At 37.8% G+C, this 18,901-nt stretch overlaps 1 protein-coding gene across 1 annotated transcript; it reads right to left on the minus strand.

Annotated features, from left to right (window-relative positions):
- Positions 1-5,346: 5,346 nt before the first annotated feature.
- Positions 5,347-18,757, minus strand: LOC103022525 (cytochrome P450 1A1). The gene is made up of 6 exons (XM_022666253.2): positions 17,918-18,757; positions 12,448-12,571; positions 8,639-8,728; positions 6,848-6,971; positions 6,660-6,746; positions 5,347-5,952 (listed from the first exon to the last, which is right to left on the minus strand). The coding sequence occupies exons 1-6, from the start codon at positions 18,755-18,757 to the stop codon at positions 5,670-5,672; spliced, it is 1,548 nt and encodes a 515-aa protein (XP_022521974.2). The 3' UTR covers positions 5,347-5,669.
- Between the last annotated feature and the right edge of the window lie 144 nt (positions 18,758-18,901).

Here is an 18,901-nt window from a genome sequence, read left to right on the forward strand (position 1 = left end):
TAGCAGGGGATAAACATACCAAAAAACGAGAGACAGTCCAAAGCAATATCAGAGGCAAGGTAAGAATCAGTATCAAAAATACAAAACAATGTTGGTAAATGAGAGAAAGAACAAAATAGTAAAAAAGTGAATACAGGTGTGTGTGGACTGAAGGTCTACAGTCATATGAGAAAGTTTGGGCACCCCTATTAATCTTAATGATTTTTAGTTGTAAATATTTGGGTGTTTGCAACAGCCATTTCAGTTTGATATATCTAATAACTGATGCACACAGTAATATTTCAGGATTGAAATGAGGTTTATTGTACTAACAGAAAATGTGCAATATGCATTAAACCAAAATTTGACCGGTGCAAAAGTATGGGCACCCTTATCATTTTATTGATTTGAATACTCCTAACTACATTTTACTGACTTACTGAAGCACAAAATGGGTTTGGTAACCTCATTGAGCTTTGAACTTCATAGCCAGGTGTATCCAATCATGAGAAAAGGTATTTAATGTATCTCCATATATCCAGGATTAAAGTAAAATAAATGATACTGAACAGATATAATCTCTAGTCTCTAGTAGATATATAATAGGAAATGAGAAATGTATGACTTTTTCTTTTGCTCAAGACAAGAAAAAAGTAGAACCCTCATGTGATAATTAGGGGTGAGTGATATGGCACGATATTTCAGGGTATAATATCGCTCACGGTATCGAATAAAAAATGTTGGCGATATCATTACGTACGATAAGATATGGCATACCCCTACACTGGAACACAGAATCTTCTCTCTATATTTACTTTTTTTGGTATATTTATATCTACTCCCACGCCAGACAGCTCTGACCAATCAGAAGACACAGCCTGCTCACGTGGTTTATTGGTGCGCATTTTTGATGTGTTTAGGTTTTAATGCCTGTGTGAAACCAAACCAAACAGAGGGAGAAACGCTCCAAATAAACTAATCTCAACTCATCAACTGATTCAGACCAGACAAGTAAAGAATCTTTTCACACTTTTGAGTAGCATAATGGTTATCGCAATCTTTCCAGTGATTCTCATAGCCCTAATTTTTAAATGTGCCTCTGAAAAATCTAATTTAGAGGCCATATAGCTTAAAAACTGCCCTTTCCCTTTTTTTGTCCCAAAAAGAATCAAGACAGCCTACCTCTAGATGTAAATGCATGATGAAACAAAGAGGTCAAGTTCATGGAAAAGTTGCTGTTACTCTTGTATATAATTTAGTTATGTAAAAATCTCAGATGAGAAGCGCTCGGTGCACGGCTTTAGATCTGAAGCTAAGAAGTCAGCACTTTTAACACAGAAAGCCTCTGCTGATCCCAGAGGCCTCCCCTGTTCCTGCATGTGGCTTGGCAACAAAAAGAACTGCGGACCACACAGTCCTATAGCCTCTGTGTCTGTGATCATAATGGCTCCATCTTTCAGTTGGAACTGAGGCCTACTGGACCAGAACAGGGACAAAAGACGTCTTCCAGCGGCCACTGAGGGCAGTTCCTGTGGTCTCTGGTTTTGTGGTAATTAAGGCCCGTTCCTCTCTCTGCTCTGGCACAATGCTCTCGTTATACGCCCTCATCCTTTCATCATGGCTTCGAAAAGCTATTAGAAAGAAGTTGTGGCCACCTAAAGCCATCTGTACTCCATAATCTCAGCTGGGTCTGATGGTCAAAGCTGCTGCTCTTTGAGGACTTTGGGGACAAAAAGAAACAGGGCCTGTTGTTACAGTGCCTTGCAAAAGTATTTGCCCCCCTTGAACTTTTGCCGAATACTTTTGCAAGGCACAATTGTTATGTGACAGTATAATTGATCTAATGCTATCAGTGTTAACGTGTCCTTAACTTCCTGACGTATTTCACTTTTTTTGACAGAGCACTTTTAGCGATGTAAACGCTTCAGTAAGTCCTTTTTTTATTTATTTTGAAATATAGATTAAACATTTATAACTATCTCTCACTCTCTTTACATCTGGATCTGATACACAGATCAGAAGATATTGTAGCACCTTCTGACTGAACCCACCCATTTTTCTTTTAAGCAAAAGTATCAGAACAGATTAAATTAAAGTAAATTAAAGTGAAAAAGATGTCATATTTAGTTGCAAATCCTTTTCTTGCAGTATCGCCCACACTTTAAACCCATAAGTTGTTTGAACTCAAATGATTTAAGTCTGTTTTACATAAAGTTGGATATTTCTAAACAATACTGAACTATTTTGAGTTAGTTGAACTCTTGATTTGTGGGCACATATACTGTACTATTCAAACTGAGATCTTTATGTTGAACCAACTTATAATAACTGAGTTTAGTCTGTTTTGTCATTAACAGCTTCTTTTCTATTGGCTTCTGTCACAATCCATTTGCATACTGGGTGTGTCCAACAGTTTCTGACTAACACTCATCATCAGTGTGTAGTGATTCTCCCTGGGCTACCTTACAAATAATCAACTTCCCCTTTAGTTGTAATAGTAATTCCCCATTACTTAAAAAAATGAGCAAGCCGGCTGCCTTAAAAAATGTAAGTAAACTCAACTTATCTGGTCTTACAGTATAACAAAAATAAAAAGTTAAATCAACTTCCCCTTTAGCTGTAATAACTTGATGCTCTAAGTTATGTTAAACAAAGTTTTTATTCCCCATTACTTAACTTTTCTTTTTTTTTTAAGACAACCGGTTTCCTCAAATTTTTACAGTAAATTCAACCTATCCAGGCTTACAGTGCAGTGTCTGAGGATTTGGGATGCGTGGTCGGATAGTCCTCGTCAAGGCAGAGGCTGTGCCGATTTGAGCTGTGAATTTTGCTGTGTATGATTTGAGGTGTGTTGTTTCATGTTGGATGGTAAGATCTGCCAGACATGGATGCTGAGCGGGTTTAGAGAAGGTGTAAGAGGTGATTAATTCCTGGTAACAGGAAACTGAAGAAAGCCAGAAGAAACAGTGTTACGGAGTGAAGGGATAGACGTAGCTGCAGGAAGCTTGAAATACAGTAACACAGAATATGAGAAGCGAAGGAGGTGCTAAATGAGAGTACTAGGATCTCGTTTGAAGTCTCTGACGAGCAGAAAACAGGTGGTGGTTGGAAAGGGTGAGGGGATCCAAGTAGCAGTTGAAAAAGAATTAAGGCAGAGAAGTAAACTAGAGAGTGGAAGAATGGGTAGAGAATAAATGTTGGCAATGGTGAGAAAGCAGTGTCGAGGTCCAAGGAAGGAAAAGTAGGGAATGAATGAGGTGAGGTGTTTAAGGATCTACCAGCCAATTTATATGTTTGAGTGTACTTGGATGCTCAACACGGCTGAAGAGAGGAAGTGAGGGTTTATATAGGGTGGAGAGTGGGCGGTGTAAGGGCGTGGATCAATCTCCCCTACTCCTGGCTTAAGGCATTGGTTTAGACCAATATGTAAATGTTCATAGGTTCATTCTATTGGCAGTATTTCTCTACAGGGACTAAATAAGCTTGTGTTTGTGTGCATGGTGCATCTGTGTCAGCAATTAATGCAACACATAGTAGTTAAATGCATTTATTAATGGTCAGCAAACATTTGGACATACAGTGTTTTGCATGCCACTGTTTTTGGCATGTACGGTCACAAATAAAGTGAATAAAATGTAGATATGAAGAGAGTGAAGTAGTGACTAGTCAGAAATGATCTATACTTCAGTATTAATACAAATTCAATATGTTCCTTATACAGTCCTATATAAACATAAATAATGTGGTAATTATATTGAACAAGTGTGGGAGATAAATATACCTGTATGATTACTGTCACTAAACTGTCTAATACAATATAGGTTCCTTTTTAGAACAATTTTTAGATTTTACATTGACATGCCACATTTCACGGGACAGGAACTGGTATCACTTCCCATGCCTTTTGCCACGACCCAGCTAAAAAACACCGCAATGACTTGTGGGATATGTGTATGAATCCTCCTGCATTAAATGCGATTTCTGCCAGAGTGGCTTTCCAGCGTGAATTTCAGCCAGACAATTGGGATGCACTAATATCAGTTGATTCCTAATAGTGATTTTATACTACTGATGGAAATTTGAGCCAGTCTATCAGAGCCTGGCCAGCTGATGGAAAGATTAATTTTTTAGTTGTATCGAAAATTCTACATGATAATGTGAGAGTGGCTGGGTGAGTACATCAGCTGAAACTCTGTAAAGTTGGGTAATGCAACAGGACAATGACCCTTAACTTGGCTGATCGATTATAGATGCCTCATAGATTCTCACCTCACCTATAATTCAACTGAATAATTATAATAAATGCGACTGAACTCTCAGCTGAATGTAAATGATCCTTAATACTTATTTTAACCTTTATCCGAAACTTAAATCAACATTAGAACCTAATACTAACCCTTACATTAACATAAAACTTAAATATAACCCTAAATTTAACTCTTAAAGGTTAAGGTTAGGGTATAGGGTTAGGGTTATATGTAAGATTAGAAAATATTTACTTTTAACTGTGAGTTCATTTGCATTTACTTGACATTTAGTTCAGTGTTAATCAAGGCATCAGCATTGGACCATCTAAGTAAAGTCTTACCTGAGATTACAAAGGGGTCACATAGGTTTTTTTTGCCAATGTATGTACAGACTGGTACGTATGCACCAAATACACCAGATTTAAACATGGATTTAATTTTAGGAAGTGAATGGTCTTAAGCTGTTTTTTCTTAGCTGGATTACTTGCTGATATTTGAAGACAGGCTATGATTATAAAGTGTACGTTTTATTAATTGCTATAATACTGCATGTGTATTATACTGTATGTTGAAAAGTTACCTTGATCCTGAGTATAAAGCTCAGAATATCTACATGATAATAAATAATTTATTTATGCAATGAATGATCTAATATTAGGACTAATATCCAGTCCTAGTATTGGTGCATCTGTGCATCTGTGTCAGTTAAACGTACACATGTAGCTTATTAATTGGTTACAACAATGTACAAAAATCTTAATCCCACTAATATCTCAAACTCTCTACAACAAACAATGCAGGAGCGTTCTGGTGGAACAGAGGTAGATGTGAGTCTGTAAAGTCTGAGTTAAACTGTAACGGATTATGATGAACCTGACAGGAAGTCCAGTTGTAAACAGCAGTGTTGTTGTGCGTTGGTCTGTTCAGTATAGGCTTTATAAACCTGTCTGTTTCATCAGAGTTATTTGGCTGTTTCTCCAGGCTTCAGTACACTGAAAAAAAATGATGAGTAAAATTTACTTTAAAAAAGTTTTGCAACTTTCTGCTTTTGCTTTTTTTAAGTAAATTTAATTTCAGATAAATTTAAGTAACTTCAACTCAGTTTCAAGACTTAAATGTTACACAGAGTAAATAAGTGAACTGAACTTCAGTCAATCCTTTCTTTTAGTAAACTTTACTTCATTTATTTTTACTGAATCAATCCTTTCTTTTAGTAAACTTTACTTCATTTATTTTTACTGAATCAATCCTTTCTTTTAGTAAACTTTACTTCATTTATTTTTACTGAATCAATCCTTTCTTTTAGTAAACTTTAACAGAGTTGAAGTCACTTAAATTTATCTGAAATTAAATTTACTTAAAAAAAGCAAATGCAGAAAATTGCGAAACTTTTTTTAAGTAAATTTTACTCATCATTTTTCTCAGTGTAGGACCGGTGATGTTCTAGCTGCGAGGGGAAATCTTGATCCGGTAGGGTCTGGGCTTCATGGTCAGAGCGAAGGTGGTGCTGAGGCTGAGCTCCTGAGCCGAGGCGCTCTCGATGTGCAGGCGCTGGAGGACGGTTGTCAGGAACATGAACATCTCCAGACGAGCGAACCTGTCTCCCACACATCGCCGCTTCCCCATCCCAAAGATCAGCACCTTCTCAACCACGTCTTTATTAATCTGAGAGGACGGGCTGAGGAAACGCTCTGGCTGGAACGAATCGGGATCACTCCAGATCTCCCTTCAGAAAACAGAAAGGGAATTTAGAATATAAAATATACAGTTCTTACAGATTTATTACAGTTATTACAGGTTATGTAATGTGTGCACACTGTGTTAAAACAATGCAAACTTCACTGTTAGTTACACAGTTACTGCATTATTATAAAGTGGGCCAAAACATACAGCTCTGGAAAAAATGAAGAGAGCACTTCAGTTTCTGAATCAGTTTCTCTGATTTTGATATTTATAGGTTTATATTTGAGTAAAATGAACATTGTTGTTTTATTCTATAAACTACAGACAACATTTCTTCCCAATTCCAAATAAAAATATTCTCATTTAGAGCATTTATTTACAGAAAATGAGAAATGTCTGAAATAACAAAAACGATAATAAACAATGCAAATAAAAGAAGTTCATATTCATAAATATTTTTAAAGTTTAGAAATCAATATTTGGTGGAATAACCCTGGTGGTTTTTAATCACAGTTTTTTTCATGCATCTTGGCATCATGTTCTCCTCCACCAGTCTTACACACTGCTTTTGGATAACTTTATGCTGCTTTACATCCATCTTCCTCTTGATTATATTCCAGAGGTTTTCAATTTTAAAATCAAAGAAACTCATCATTTTTAAGAGCTCTCTTGTTTTTTTCCCAGAGATGTAGGGTTTCACAGGTAAATGGTAAATTTCCAATTTTCGACACTCATTTTTGTGATACTTACGGGTCATGGTTGACTTGATACTGATTAATAAAGACACAGGTATCCTTGGGGATGAAGTATCCGTTGAGAGTGATGTTTTCAGTAGTGCTACATTAAGACAAACAGAGTCAAATGGTAGTAAAAAAAAAAAGAAAATTAGTGAGAAAAAGCTAGAAATGATTAATGTGAAAATGTGTGCCAGCTCTCACCAGTGTGGGAGGGTGAAAGGCATGTAGGACGCATGGCGAAATACTTCGTAAAGGAAGGCTTCTGTGTACGGCATTTTCGCTTTGTCCTCAAATGTCGGAAGCCTGTTTAACCCGACCTGATCATCTGAACACAAACACACACAAAAAGAGACAATAACCAGCCGAACCAGACACAAATATAATCCATGTAGACTGATGATTAGCCACATACTTTACACTTGGTAGTCAAATGGGTAAAACTTCATAGAGGATTTTATTAATGGTCTGCGGTGATTTTACTGTAACTTAGAGGTTTAGTATGCTGAATATCTTACAAACACAGCCAATCTGCCCTCTTCAACTTTAAATAAAATGTAGGAGTTACCAGCAGGGGTAAAGATCTCATATCAGAAGAATTATAATAATCTGGATTCAAAAAAGTCCCACAATCTATTATATACAGGGGACAGGTGTGTTACTTTTATTTCCAACATCTTTCCAACCTATGATGGGATCATTTTTACAATTTTCTATTAAAAAAATACCTTAGACAGCTGTGTTCTCTATTATATGTTTTAATTTAAATAGCTAACAGTGGGAAGCTACTCAAAACTCTGGGCAATAAAATCCCATCATTTATTTTCACCTTATTCTTTCACCTGAACCTGCTCTCTACTTTGGAAAAGCAACCTTAACACACATACACACACATAAAAACACACACACACATATGCAGAGGACGTATCAGGAGTGAGACATCACCTGTCTCATCATCTTATCTTCTATTATTCTATAAGAATAATTAGCTCATACACATACAGACAGTACTAGTCTAGCAGCTCACCTGCAGCATTAGCTTAAATGCTAAATAAAAACGTTTCAGACAATAACAGAATAAAGAGTTCTGTTTCATTTAGTGTGTGTGTTCATCCAGTGAGAGCTTAGCATAGAGAAAAAAAAGTATTTACCATTCTCACGGTAAGGGGGCGACTGATGTATTTTCATTCTTAAAATACTGTTTATTAGTTTCTCAGGGGGTTCTGGGGAAATTTTCTCTTTTATGGGGGTTTTTAATCCTCTGTGATTTAATTCCTTTCCAGAACAACCATGTACATGTTTTTCTCAGACGTCCTCTGAGAAAGTAAATTACAGGCTGAATTATCTACTGTTTTTTTCGGAACTCCGTGATCCTCTGGTAATTTTAGTCCCGTCCGGACGCACATTGTTTTTCGTCTCCTCATGTTTCGTCTCCTCATGTTTATTAAATTAGCAAAGACTGACGAAGACAAAGTGGCACAGGGGATTTATTTATACAAACAGGAAACACACTAGAAGTGGAAACACCTGGGTGGAGCTACAAATGAGACACATGTGGTGGAAAACTACTAACAAAAGACACAGAGGAGCACAGGTCACGTGGGGATAACACACAGAGACAGACAAGAGACAGGGCCAGGATGTGACAACAAGAGCTAATAAAAGTCAAAAAGCTCTTTTTTTTTTTACGTGTTTTCTTGTCATACCTGCTGTGTGTGCCGTGCTGGAGCATTATTTTAATTTATTAAATTATTTTTATGTTATTTTGTACACAGTAATAAAGTGTGCATTAGGATTAGCTGAGAATACTGTGTTTCATGGCTGTGAATACACAGATTTAGTGTCTGTGTTTATCAGATTTTTGTGAAATGACTGACAGACAGCACGGTCAGTGTTTGTTTATAGTTCATGCCTCCAAGATGCGTTTGGAGGATCTGAACAGGATGTAGTGGTGGGGTGTATCAGTGGGGAGCTAGTGCAGTGTTGTTTTTGTACCGATCTCCTGGCAGATTCGGGTCCGGATGTGTGGAAACTTGATGAGATACAGCAGACTCCACTGCAGACCTGTAATGATGGTGTCAAACCCTGAAAGTGAATATAAAACACAGGCATTCATTATAACAGGCCTGCTAATGTTCTCAGTTAGCACAAGTTTAGGGTCTGTATTTCACAATTTAGGCTTTCATGGTGCATTCATTCATACAATGTACACTGTGTTCCATCCCTTATTATTTAAGTGATATTTTTCTCAGATTTTTTACATTCCAAGTCATGACCTATTAAGTGTAGATCCAATTTTATTGAAAAACTCTTCCAATGATAACAGTATTTTTTATATAAACAACTCAAAATGCACTGTTTCACATTATTATGCACAACATAGTTTCTAAAACATTTTATAGGTTTTAAAAAACTAAAAATGGTCATTTGCTGAATTTGCAGCATTAGGAGGATTTCACTGAAATCAAAAGCGATTTCAATCAAGAACATCCTAACAGGCCAAGTTACACATTAACGAAAGCACTGCACTATTTCACTCTGTACAGCAGCAGAGAGATCCTTTTTCCTTCCCATATTGCTTGAAACCTGTGGCCTGCTTAATAATTTGGAACAGTGCATTTTAATTTTTTTATTAAAAAAATACTGTTATCATCAGGAGGTTTATTTAATAAAGTTGGATTTATACTTATACAGGTCATGACTTATTATACAATTTTACTGACTGTCTATTGTATTGACAATTTAGGAAAATCTGAGAAAAACATCACTTGCAAGATAATTTGGAACATGGTGTACATCCACGATTTGGTTAAACTCAAATAAATTAAGTCTGTTTTACATAAAATTAGATATATATTAGTCCAAAAGTTAGGTGAACATTTGTGGTCATATATTCAGCTCTGGAGAAATTAAGAGATCACTTCAGTTTCTGAATCAGTTCCTCTGATTTTGCTATTTATAGGTTTATGTTTGAGTAAAATGAAAATTGTTGTTTTATTCTATAAACTACAGACAACATTTCTCCCAAATACAAATATCGTCATTTAGAGCATTTATTTGCAGAAAATGAGAAATGATCAAAAAATGAAATGACAAAAAAGATGCAGAGCTTTCAGACCTCAAATAACGCAAAAAAAAAACAAGTTAATATTCATAAAGTTTTAAGAGTTCTGTTTTTTAACCCAGTATTTTTTATGCATCTTGGCATCATGTTCTCCTCCACAAGTCTTACACACTGCTTTTGGATAACTTTATGCCTTTACTGCTGGTGCAAAAATTCAAGCAGTTCAGCTTTGTGGTTAGATTATATTCCAGAGGTTTTTATTTTGGTAAAATCAAAGAAATTGATAATTTTCTACTGTACATTCGTTGTTTATGTTTTCTTTTGTTCTTTGCCAAAAAAAAAAAGGATTGCGCATTTTCTAGTTACTCTTAGGAATCTGGAATTTACTGACCCTTTAACCAGAGGGCTCAGAGCAAGCAGTGAACTGCAACAGCAAACTGATGCAGCCACAGGGCCGCCGCTCTGCATACGCAGACAACGCAGCCAGCGTTAAGCCTCAACCATTTTGCAGTTGCAGGGAGCCAAATTGACTGAGAATGAAATGTGTTGAAATTATGACATTATTAAATTTAAAACCCAATGTGAATTATTTATGATACGCTCATCTTTTTTGTCTTTAAACATTGCATGGGGCACCTACTCTACTACTTAAAAGCGGCACGTTTTTATTTTTGTGCATAATATAATGCCCCCACCCCTATTGCCTGAAATGGCACGGCTCGGTTTGCTCTGTTGGTTGTTGCCAGATGTGACATTTTCCAGTCAAATAAATAATCAAAAAATGCATGGAGGCGCTAAATCTTGCGCATGTTTAACCATTTTTAAAGTGTATGTGGCCATTCTATACAAAAACTTGTCCAGTGCAATATTTGTGTAAGTTAAAAACTTAAAATAAAATAAACAAATAGGATGAAAAATCGTAACTTATCTGGCAACCTTAGTCCTAACTAAAGTAGCAACGCTACTTGAGTTTGGCAGGAGACAAGTTCACCGCGCGAAGTTGCTACTAAATGGTAATTCAACTATGAAGCGACGGTTTGAGTCTGGAGCTGAGAAGAAGAAAAAGAAGCAGAAAGATGAGGCCCATGCATCCCTTTCTGGTGAGTAACTTCGATGATAAAGGTTTAAATAGTTTTGATTACTTCATGTTCAGTGGTGTTGCCTGAGCTAGTTACGTTGGCTTTGCTGATTTGGTAGCTTTAAACGCTTAACTAGAAACTAATCTGTGTATTGCAAGGCACGTGGCACGTTTGCAAATAGTAGTAGTGTAGTTTGAAGATTTTTAGTGACTTTAATAAAAAATTAATAAACAGAGTAGCCTACCTATTGACTAATGCCGTCAGTGCACTATCCAAATGGTCTGTATGACAGCAGGATCAGACAGCTCTATAGATTTTGACAGGCTGATATAAATACACCACGAATATAAACGATAATTTCATAACCTTTAAGGCTGGCTTGTGTAAATGACGTGTCCACTGCTTAAAATAGACATGCATCGTTTCATTTATTATTTATACATTATAAATAGTACTCTTGTGCTGTTCTTCACTGTTATTGGCCTTACTTATAACGTTGTAAATATTCACAGTTACATGTGTAATTTTAATAAATAGTAAAATTTTGCGTAAACCTTTTGTGTTTGTGTGTGTGTGTGTTTTTTTTTTTTTTTTTTTTTTTTTTGGGGGGGGGGGGGGGGGGCCTCCCTGACCAGTTATGCTTAGGGCCTCCAAAACCTTAGCAGCGGCCCTGTGCAGCCAAGTAGGATAAATCTGGACTGGAAGTCTGGAATTCTTCCCAACTCTCCTAAAGGAACAATCCATCTGGGGCTCATCACCGAAACAATGCTAAACGCTCTTTAACAAACTCGCATCACTGAGAAACATAAACTAACACAGGAGTGGATGTCGCAAGCTGATGAGCGAGGGATCCAAAGAATCCATCTTCAGCCTGAGCCCACTCGCCTCCCAGCCGGTGGAACACAGCCACGCACAGCATCTGGATCCAAATTTACTTATTTATTTATTTATTTATTTATTTATTTATTTTTCACTTTTTTATTCCTGGAACAGCTGGATCAGCCGAGACCTCTGGGGCATTTTCTTAAAGTGGTATTCTAGGTAGAAGATAACAAGATAACATTACAGTACATTATCTTATAGCATCCGGTTATTTTACTATATTCAAATTGTTTTTGCCTCCATATATTTTGTGTGACATTTTCTATTTCTCTATTTAGCCTCCTGAGACCCAGACTTTTGCTGGTGTGCATTTTTTCATTTCTCCTAGCTGGTCTGTACTAAACTTTATCTTTGTAGAGGCATAAAATTGGATTAGAATTTTTGCGTGGCCCTTGTGTCTCTCTGTACTGGCTGTAGAAACTTTTGTCTGGGGTTCCTGCCATCTTGTTTCCAACCACTTGAGTGTAATGACATAATGTGACCACTAGATGGTACAGACAGTGTCTCCATATGAAGCCAAAAAAAGGGTCAGCAATTAAAAAAAATAAGTATCATGGTGCAGAGAACCAAAAATGTATGTTCCCAAATATGGAGGCAGGCTCTCGTTTTATTTTTTATGATATTAAAGCCGCATTGTGTGGAAATCAACATTTATTTGTTGTTGGCTCTCACTACTTTCTGAAAGTGCAAAATTACACTTTAAAACACCAGTCAAGAAGGACATGCTTTACACATGCATTTCTGGACAAGCTGAGAGCTTAATCATTATCTTGTCTCACCTGCTCCAAAGATGTCGATGACAGTGTGTATGATCTGCGAATCTGTAAGCATAGCTTTGTCTCTGTCCTCCTGCCGATCCTCACACAGCTCTATCAGGGCGTCTGTGATGTCCCGAATACAGTTCTACACAAACATAAACCAAACAGGGGGTCAGAGTTAATCTGAAAAATAATCAACAAAAACAATGTACTGTATTTTAGATTTCTGATTTAATGATTTGAGGCTAAATAAACAACAATGTACAGGGGTTGAGCAATGAAACTGAAACACCTGTCATTTTAGTGTGGGAGGTTTCATGGCTAAATTGGAGCAGCCTGGTGGCCAATCTTCATTAATTGTACATTGCACCAGTAAGAGCAGAGTGTGAAGGTTCAATTAGCAGGGTAAGAGCACAGTTCTGCTCTAAATATTGCAATGCACACAACATTATGGGTGACATACCAGAGTTCAAAAGAGGGCAAATTGTTGGTGCACGTCTTGCTGGAGCATCTGTGACCAAGACAGCAAGTCTTTGTGATGCATCAAGAGCCACAGTATCCAGGGTAATGTCAGAATACCACCAAGAAGGACCAACCACATCCAACAGGATTAACTGTGGATGCTGTAAGAGGAAGCTGTCTGAAAGGAATGTTCGGGTGCTAACCCGGATTGTATCCAAATAAACATAAAACCACTTATCTTAGAAAGGACATGCTTTACACATGTACTTTTGAACAAGCTAAGAAATACCTCTCAAGAAGTGCATGTTTGACACATGCATTTCCGGACAAGCTAATAATATCAATCAAGAAGGACATGCTTTACATACGCATTTCTGGAAAAGCTGAGGAATACCTCTCAAGAAGTGCATGCTTGACACATGCCTTTCTGGACAAGCTGAGAAATGCATCTCAGAAAGGACATGCTTTTCACATGCGTTTCTAGACAAGCTGATTAATTCCACTCAAGAAGGACATGTTTTACACATGCATTTCTGGACAAGCTAAGAAATACCTCCTACGAAGTGTATGTTTGACATGTGCATTTCTGGACAAGCTGGTTTATACCACTCAAGAAGGACATGCTTTACACATGCATTTCTGGACAAGCTGAGAAATATCACTCCAGTAGCCTGACCAGCTGGTTGCATTTAGATGGAAGTTTATGTAGATTGTAGGTGAGCGGGACTAAAAAAGTGTAAAACTGTACACATAATGTGTGATGACTTTAGAAATGAACACTGCCTGGAAACTGATTAGAAATTAGATATTTTACCTAAAATAGTACATTGAGGAATCAATGTTCTTACCAATGTTATTATTATTATTATTATTATTATTTATTTTTTTTTACAGAAGAAATTAGATAATTGTCTGCATGTCCAGTCAGTGACACACTTTTTATTTATAAAATGATTGGAGTAAAAATAAAGTAAAATATTTAAAAATATATATCTGTAAAACTATAAATAATTTCCTTTTTAGAAAATATGTGTGTGCCCAATGCGTGTGCCTTCCACAACACTGACTACAGCGGATTAAACGGATGCGTGTGAATGTTTTGCACAGACACAAAGAGGCACTTTATCAGCGCTGAGAGAGGAACACTGGGACACTGCTCTGGCTTTCACCCAGTGGACACATTTATCATACTAAAAACGCAAAGCTGAGACATCGCGTGAGAAACCGTTTTAATGTCTGCAGAAAGTCTGGCAGTGTTATTAAAATCAAGCAGACTACAGGATTTTTAATGAGGAACCTGATTACAGCTTTGATTAAGCTCTGATAAAAAAAAAAACATATAATGAACTGAAAGTCTACAGCATACAAGTTTAATAAAGAACTGCCTCTAAAACCTGCTGTATTTATTATATTACTTATTAAGCCAATTCAAATGAAACATACTGGGATAATAATAGTAATAACTGGGTAGAATGACCTGGACAGTGTATAAAACACAGCCGGGCAACAACAACAACAAATAATTGCCTTTTTTGCCTACGTTTTGGCAAAATATATATATTGTGGTAAAATCTTCTACACCCTCAGTTGATCAGATTATTTGATTCTACCCTGTTAGGATGATAGTCTAGGTCAGGAGTGTGACGTAAGCTGATTTATTATTATTAAGTCAAAATAAAATGTAATTTAGGCAATTTCAATAGCTTTCCAAAACTAGATTCCTCTACTGAACTAATCTTTCATTGCCAAATATTGCTACCACAGCATTAAAGGTGTCCTTCCGTGATGATGAAACTCTTCCTCAACCTTCATTGTCTGCAGCAGCTTGTAAAAGAAAATATTCAGAAAAACGATTCGATCAGGAAAAGCACCGTGTCTCAACCCGTGAATTAGTATTCATGGCCCCGCCCACCTCAGCTTGGGATCGCCCACAGGCAGAACTGAAGCCGTCTTGTCAGATAGGAGCTAAATAACAGCACTAGGAACAGCTTGCAGTTCATTCCTGTGTTATTTGTGCGAATAACACATCAGTGTTTAGTTATATGCTTTACCCAGTAATTCAGAGCTAAGAAACAAATGGTCAGAATTAGTCTATGAAGGAAAAAAAACCCTACCAGCCAAGTACAATAGAGATAGGTAGGTGTGTGTTTAAAACAGTTCTGTTTAAACTAGTTACAAGTAAAAATCCACAAAACCAACAAAACTCCAGGGTGGATTTTTTCTTTCTGGACCTGAACTACCCACCTTTGGATCTCCGGTGGATTTGGTGTTTTACAGAGACTCTAAGACTCTTGGCCAGTGGCTGACCTGCACTTATCAGGGCATTATTACACATGTATTACACAAGTAACATATACAAATTGTAAAGACTGTTATTACTATAAATGTCTTTATTTTAAAAAATTTCTAACTGTTGTTCATCTCACTGCTTCACAGTGCTTTTAGCGAAACATTTATATCATTTCTCCTCGCCCACTCCTCCACCGGACTAAATCAGAGTTATACCGGATCACTGAAGCACTTTTTTTCACAAAAATCAGTTCACATGGCATTTATTCATACTAGAGAATAAATGAACAAAAAACGATGGAATAAAACCTTTAAAATGTCAGATACCAGCCCACCACAGCATTAGCAAGACCCAGCTACCCAACCAGCAGATCCCAACATCATGAGGCCCTCCCACTGAACAGTTTTATGGTATGGAAAAATAGACTCCGAATCAGTAAGGCTCACCCATTTTAACTTATATAAGCACAACATCGCAAACATCTGGACCCCTTCCTTACATACCAACACACCCCACAGAGACAAATCATAATGAAATTTCCCATTGGCCTGTGGCCCAGTCTGAGTCCCATCAGATCTAAAAAAATATGTGTCTAAAGCACTTAAATTAATGGCCTATCAGGTCATTCCCAGTACCAGAGGCATATTATATAGATGTATTACACACAGACTGATCTATTTTAAGAGTTTGTTTCTTTCATTGTTGATATTTATGGCTTACAGCCAATGGAAACCCAAAAATCAATGTCTCAATGAGGGCAGTGTGCCAAGTCCTGCTGGAAAATGAAATTCGCATCTCCATAAAAGTTGTCAGTAGCAGAGGGAAGAAGCATGAAGTGATTCTGTAAGATTTTGTGGGAAAACAAAACTGCACTGACTTTAGACTTGATAATAAAACACAGTGGATCAACAACAGCAGATGACATGTCTCTTTATCCAACCCATCACTGACCTCGAGCAGTTTGGACTGTGTGTCTCTCCACTCTTCCTCCAGACTCTGCTCCCTTGATTTACTTTTTTTCCAAATGAAATGTAAAATTTACTGATGATCAGTGATGGTTTGGAGAGACATGTCATCTGCTGGTGTTGGTGTCAGTCATAAAATAAATGTAATAAATTTATATAATATATGAGTTTCACATTTTTAAAGTGAATTACTGAAATAAAGTATCTTTTCTAATTCTAATGTTTTGAGCTGCACTAATAAATATAAATATCGATTTATAGTCGGCCTATTTAAAGATCTGCATTTCTGCAAAACAAAAAGACTGGTTGGTCACACTGTTCTCCAGATGAACTACAGATGTTCATGCAAACTATGTGGTGAAACTATGCGGTCTAGAGCATTAGGATTATCTAGATTATCTACGGCTGTGGGTCGGAAATGGTCTGATTATGGGTTTAATCCAGACCGCCAAATAAATTCAGAATCTATTTGCTCATCAGCAAATTTCTAATTGAGTTTAGTTATTCTAAGAAACCCCTAAACCACACAGACCTGTAGGCACAACATGGAGGAAGGAAAGCTCCACAGCAGAAGCATCTGAATGTTTAACTTAGCTGAGGAGTGGGAACCCCGTAAAGCAAAAATGTAAGTTATTAAATACTGTAATATTACTCTACTACCTCAACCCACCAAAAGACTTTCAGTATGATTAACAGGGATTTACTATGCATCACCATACAGGACTTCTCTAATGTTTAGTTCATTGTCTTTCAAATGTTGAGTGATGTACTCTTAAGAGGGTTATCTGGTTAGTGTTCTGAAAGAAATGCACTTTGCTTTTTAGAACTCAGAGCATTGTTAGTGGTGTTTGGTAGCTTTGCTGTGTTCTGATACTATATGGTACTGGACTGAGCAATGTACTCTTAAGAGGGGCATCTGGTTAGTGTTCTATAGAAAATGTAATTTGCTTTTTAGAGCTTAGAGTTTTGTTAGTGGTGTTTGCTAGCTTTGCAGTGTTTTGACACTATGTGTACTGGGTTGAGTGATGGACTCCTAAGAGGGGATCTGGTTAGTGTTCTAATACTTATTGTATGGACTAACTAAGTAACTATCTGGTAAGTGTTTTGATACTGTATGGGCCAGAGTGGTGTACTCTTGAGAGGGGTATCCGGTGAGTGTTCTAATACTCACTGTACTGGACTGAGTGATGTACTCTTGAGAGGGGAATCTGGTTAGTGTTCTAATACTCATTGTATGGGCTGACTGATAGATTCCAAGTGGTTGTATCTGGTTAGTGTACTAATAATTACTGTACAGGCCTGAGTGATTTACTTTTGAGAGGGGTATCTGGTTAGTGTTCTAATACTCATTGTATGGGCTAACTGATTCCAAGTGGTTGTATCTGGTTAGTGTACTAATAATTACTGTACAGGCCTGAGTGATTTACTTTTGAGAGGGGTATCTGGTTAGTGTTCTAATACTCATTGTATGGGCTAACTGATTCCAAGTGGTTGTATCTGGTTAGTGTTCTAATAATTACTGTACTGGATTGAGTGATAGAATCTCGAAAGGGGTATCCGGTGAGTGTCCTTATACTCACTGTACTGAACTAAGTGATGTACTCGTGAGAGGGGTATCTGGTTAGTGTTCCGATACTCACTGTACTGGGTTGAGTGATGAACTCTCAAGAGGGGAATCTGCTCAGTTACTGACAAATAGCTTTGACCTGCTTCTTGATGTCTTCTCTTCTTATAGAGAATAACTTATAACTCGTAAAGATGCTAAAATAAGTACCTTATCAAAGCTGAGGAGGTGCTCCTTGATGTGGTCCTCCATGAAGCAGTTCATCCTGTGGATGTACTGCACCACCTTGCGCAGGGATGGACTGGGTAGGTAACGGAAGATGGGGAAGAAGTCAGCCAGGTTTCCAGAGGCGAAGATCTTCAGCACCTCGTTATTGATGTTCACAATAGTGAGAAACTGCTCATCATTGTGACTGTAACGTTTGCCGAAGCATAGAGCACATGCCACGTTGGCCACAGATATAGCCAGCAGGGCGGTTGGGTCCAGGCCCTCGTCTCCAACTTTTTCTCCCTGCTCCCGTAAGACCTCCACCATCTCCAGCACCTCTTCAGAGATGCGCTCCTCCAGCAGGCAGGAGGAGCTAGAGTTCCGGGCCTTGGCTTGTGAGAATGTCCTCAGGGCGTTCTTGCAGATTTTCTTATGGAGCGTCCAGGCTTCACCGTACTTCTCACTGAAGGTCATGCTGTTGCCGTCTGACACCGCAGTGAAGGTGAAGAGCTCCGGGCGGCCTGCGAAGGCCTCACCCTGCCGCACCAGAGCCTGCCGGATAGTGGAGAGGCCGCTCAGCACCACCACTTCCAGTGAACCCATCTTCACCCGGAAAACGTCCCCGTAAACAGCCCCCAGGTGTGTAAGGGAAAGGTGCAGCTGTTCCCCCATCTGGAAGAGGTTTCCCACCACAGGCCAAGCTCTGGGTCCTGGAGGCAGGTTGGATGGAAGGGTTTTCCTCTGATGTAGGCGCAGAGTCAGAAGAAACAGTGTGAAAATGCAGAGGAAGGCAGTGACACCAGTCACCACCAAGCCAACTTCAGGGAACAAATCTGAAGGCATTGTCTGTAGAGGAGAAGAGTACAACAGTGATTAAAAGATCTTAACACTGATAACTAGGTAATATAATTAATGTATGGCTGTAGAGATTCAAAAACAGATATCAGTACCTTAGCAGAAAAAGCAATGTTTACATTAGACTGAACA

The sequence above is a fragment of the Astyanax mexicanus genome, chromosome 22 (assembly GCF_023375975.1).
Source record: "Astyanax mexicanus isolate ESR-SI-001 chromosome 22, AstMex3_surface, whole genome shotgun sequence".
NCBI classification, from domain to species: Eukaryota; Metazoa; Chordata; class Actinopteri; order Characiformes; family Acestrorhamphidae; genus Astyanax; species Astyanax mexicanus.

What these genes read in the sequence shown, in the direction of transcription:
- LOC103022525 (XM_022666253.2), bottom strand. Translation starts at nt 18,757, where the DNA reads ATGCCTTCAGATTTGTTCCCTGAAGTTGGCTTGGTGGTGACTGGTGTC. An exon ending in CCTTTCACCCTCCCACACTG is followed by an intron (nt 6,747 to 6,847) that starts GTGAGAGCTGGC and finishes GTCTTAATGTAG; the next exon opens with CACTACTGAAAACATCACTC. An exon ending in TATCAAGTCAACCATGACCC is followed by an intron (nt 5,953 to 6,659) that starts GTAAGTATCACA and finishes TGTTTTCTGAAG; the next exon opens with GGAGATCTGGAGTGATCCCG.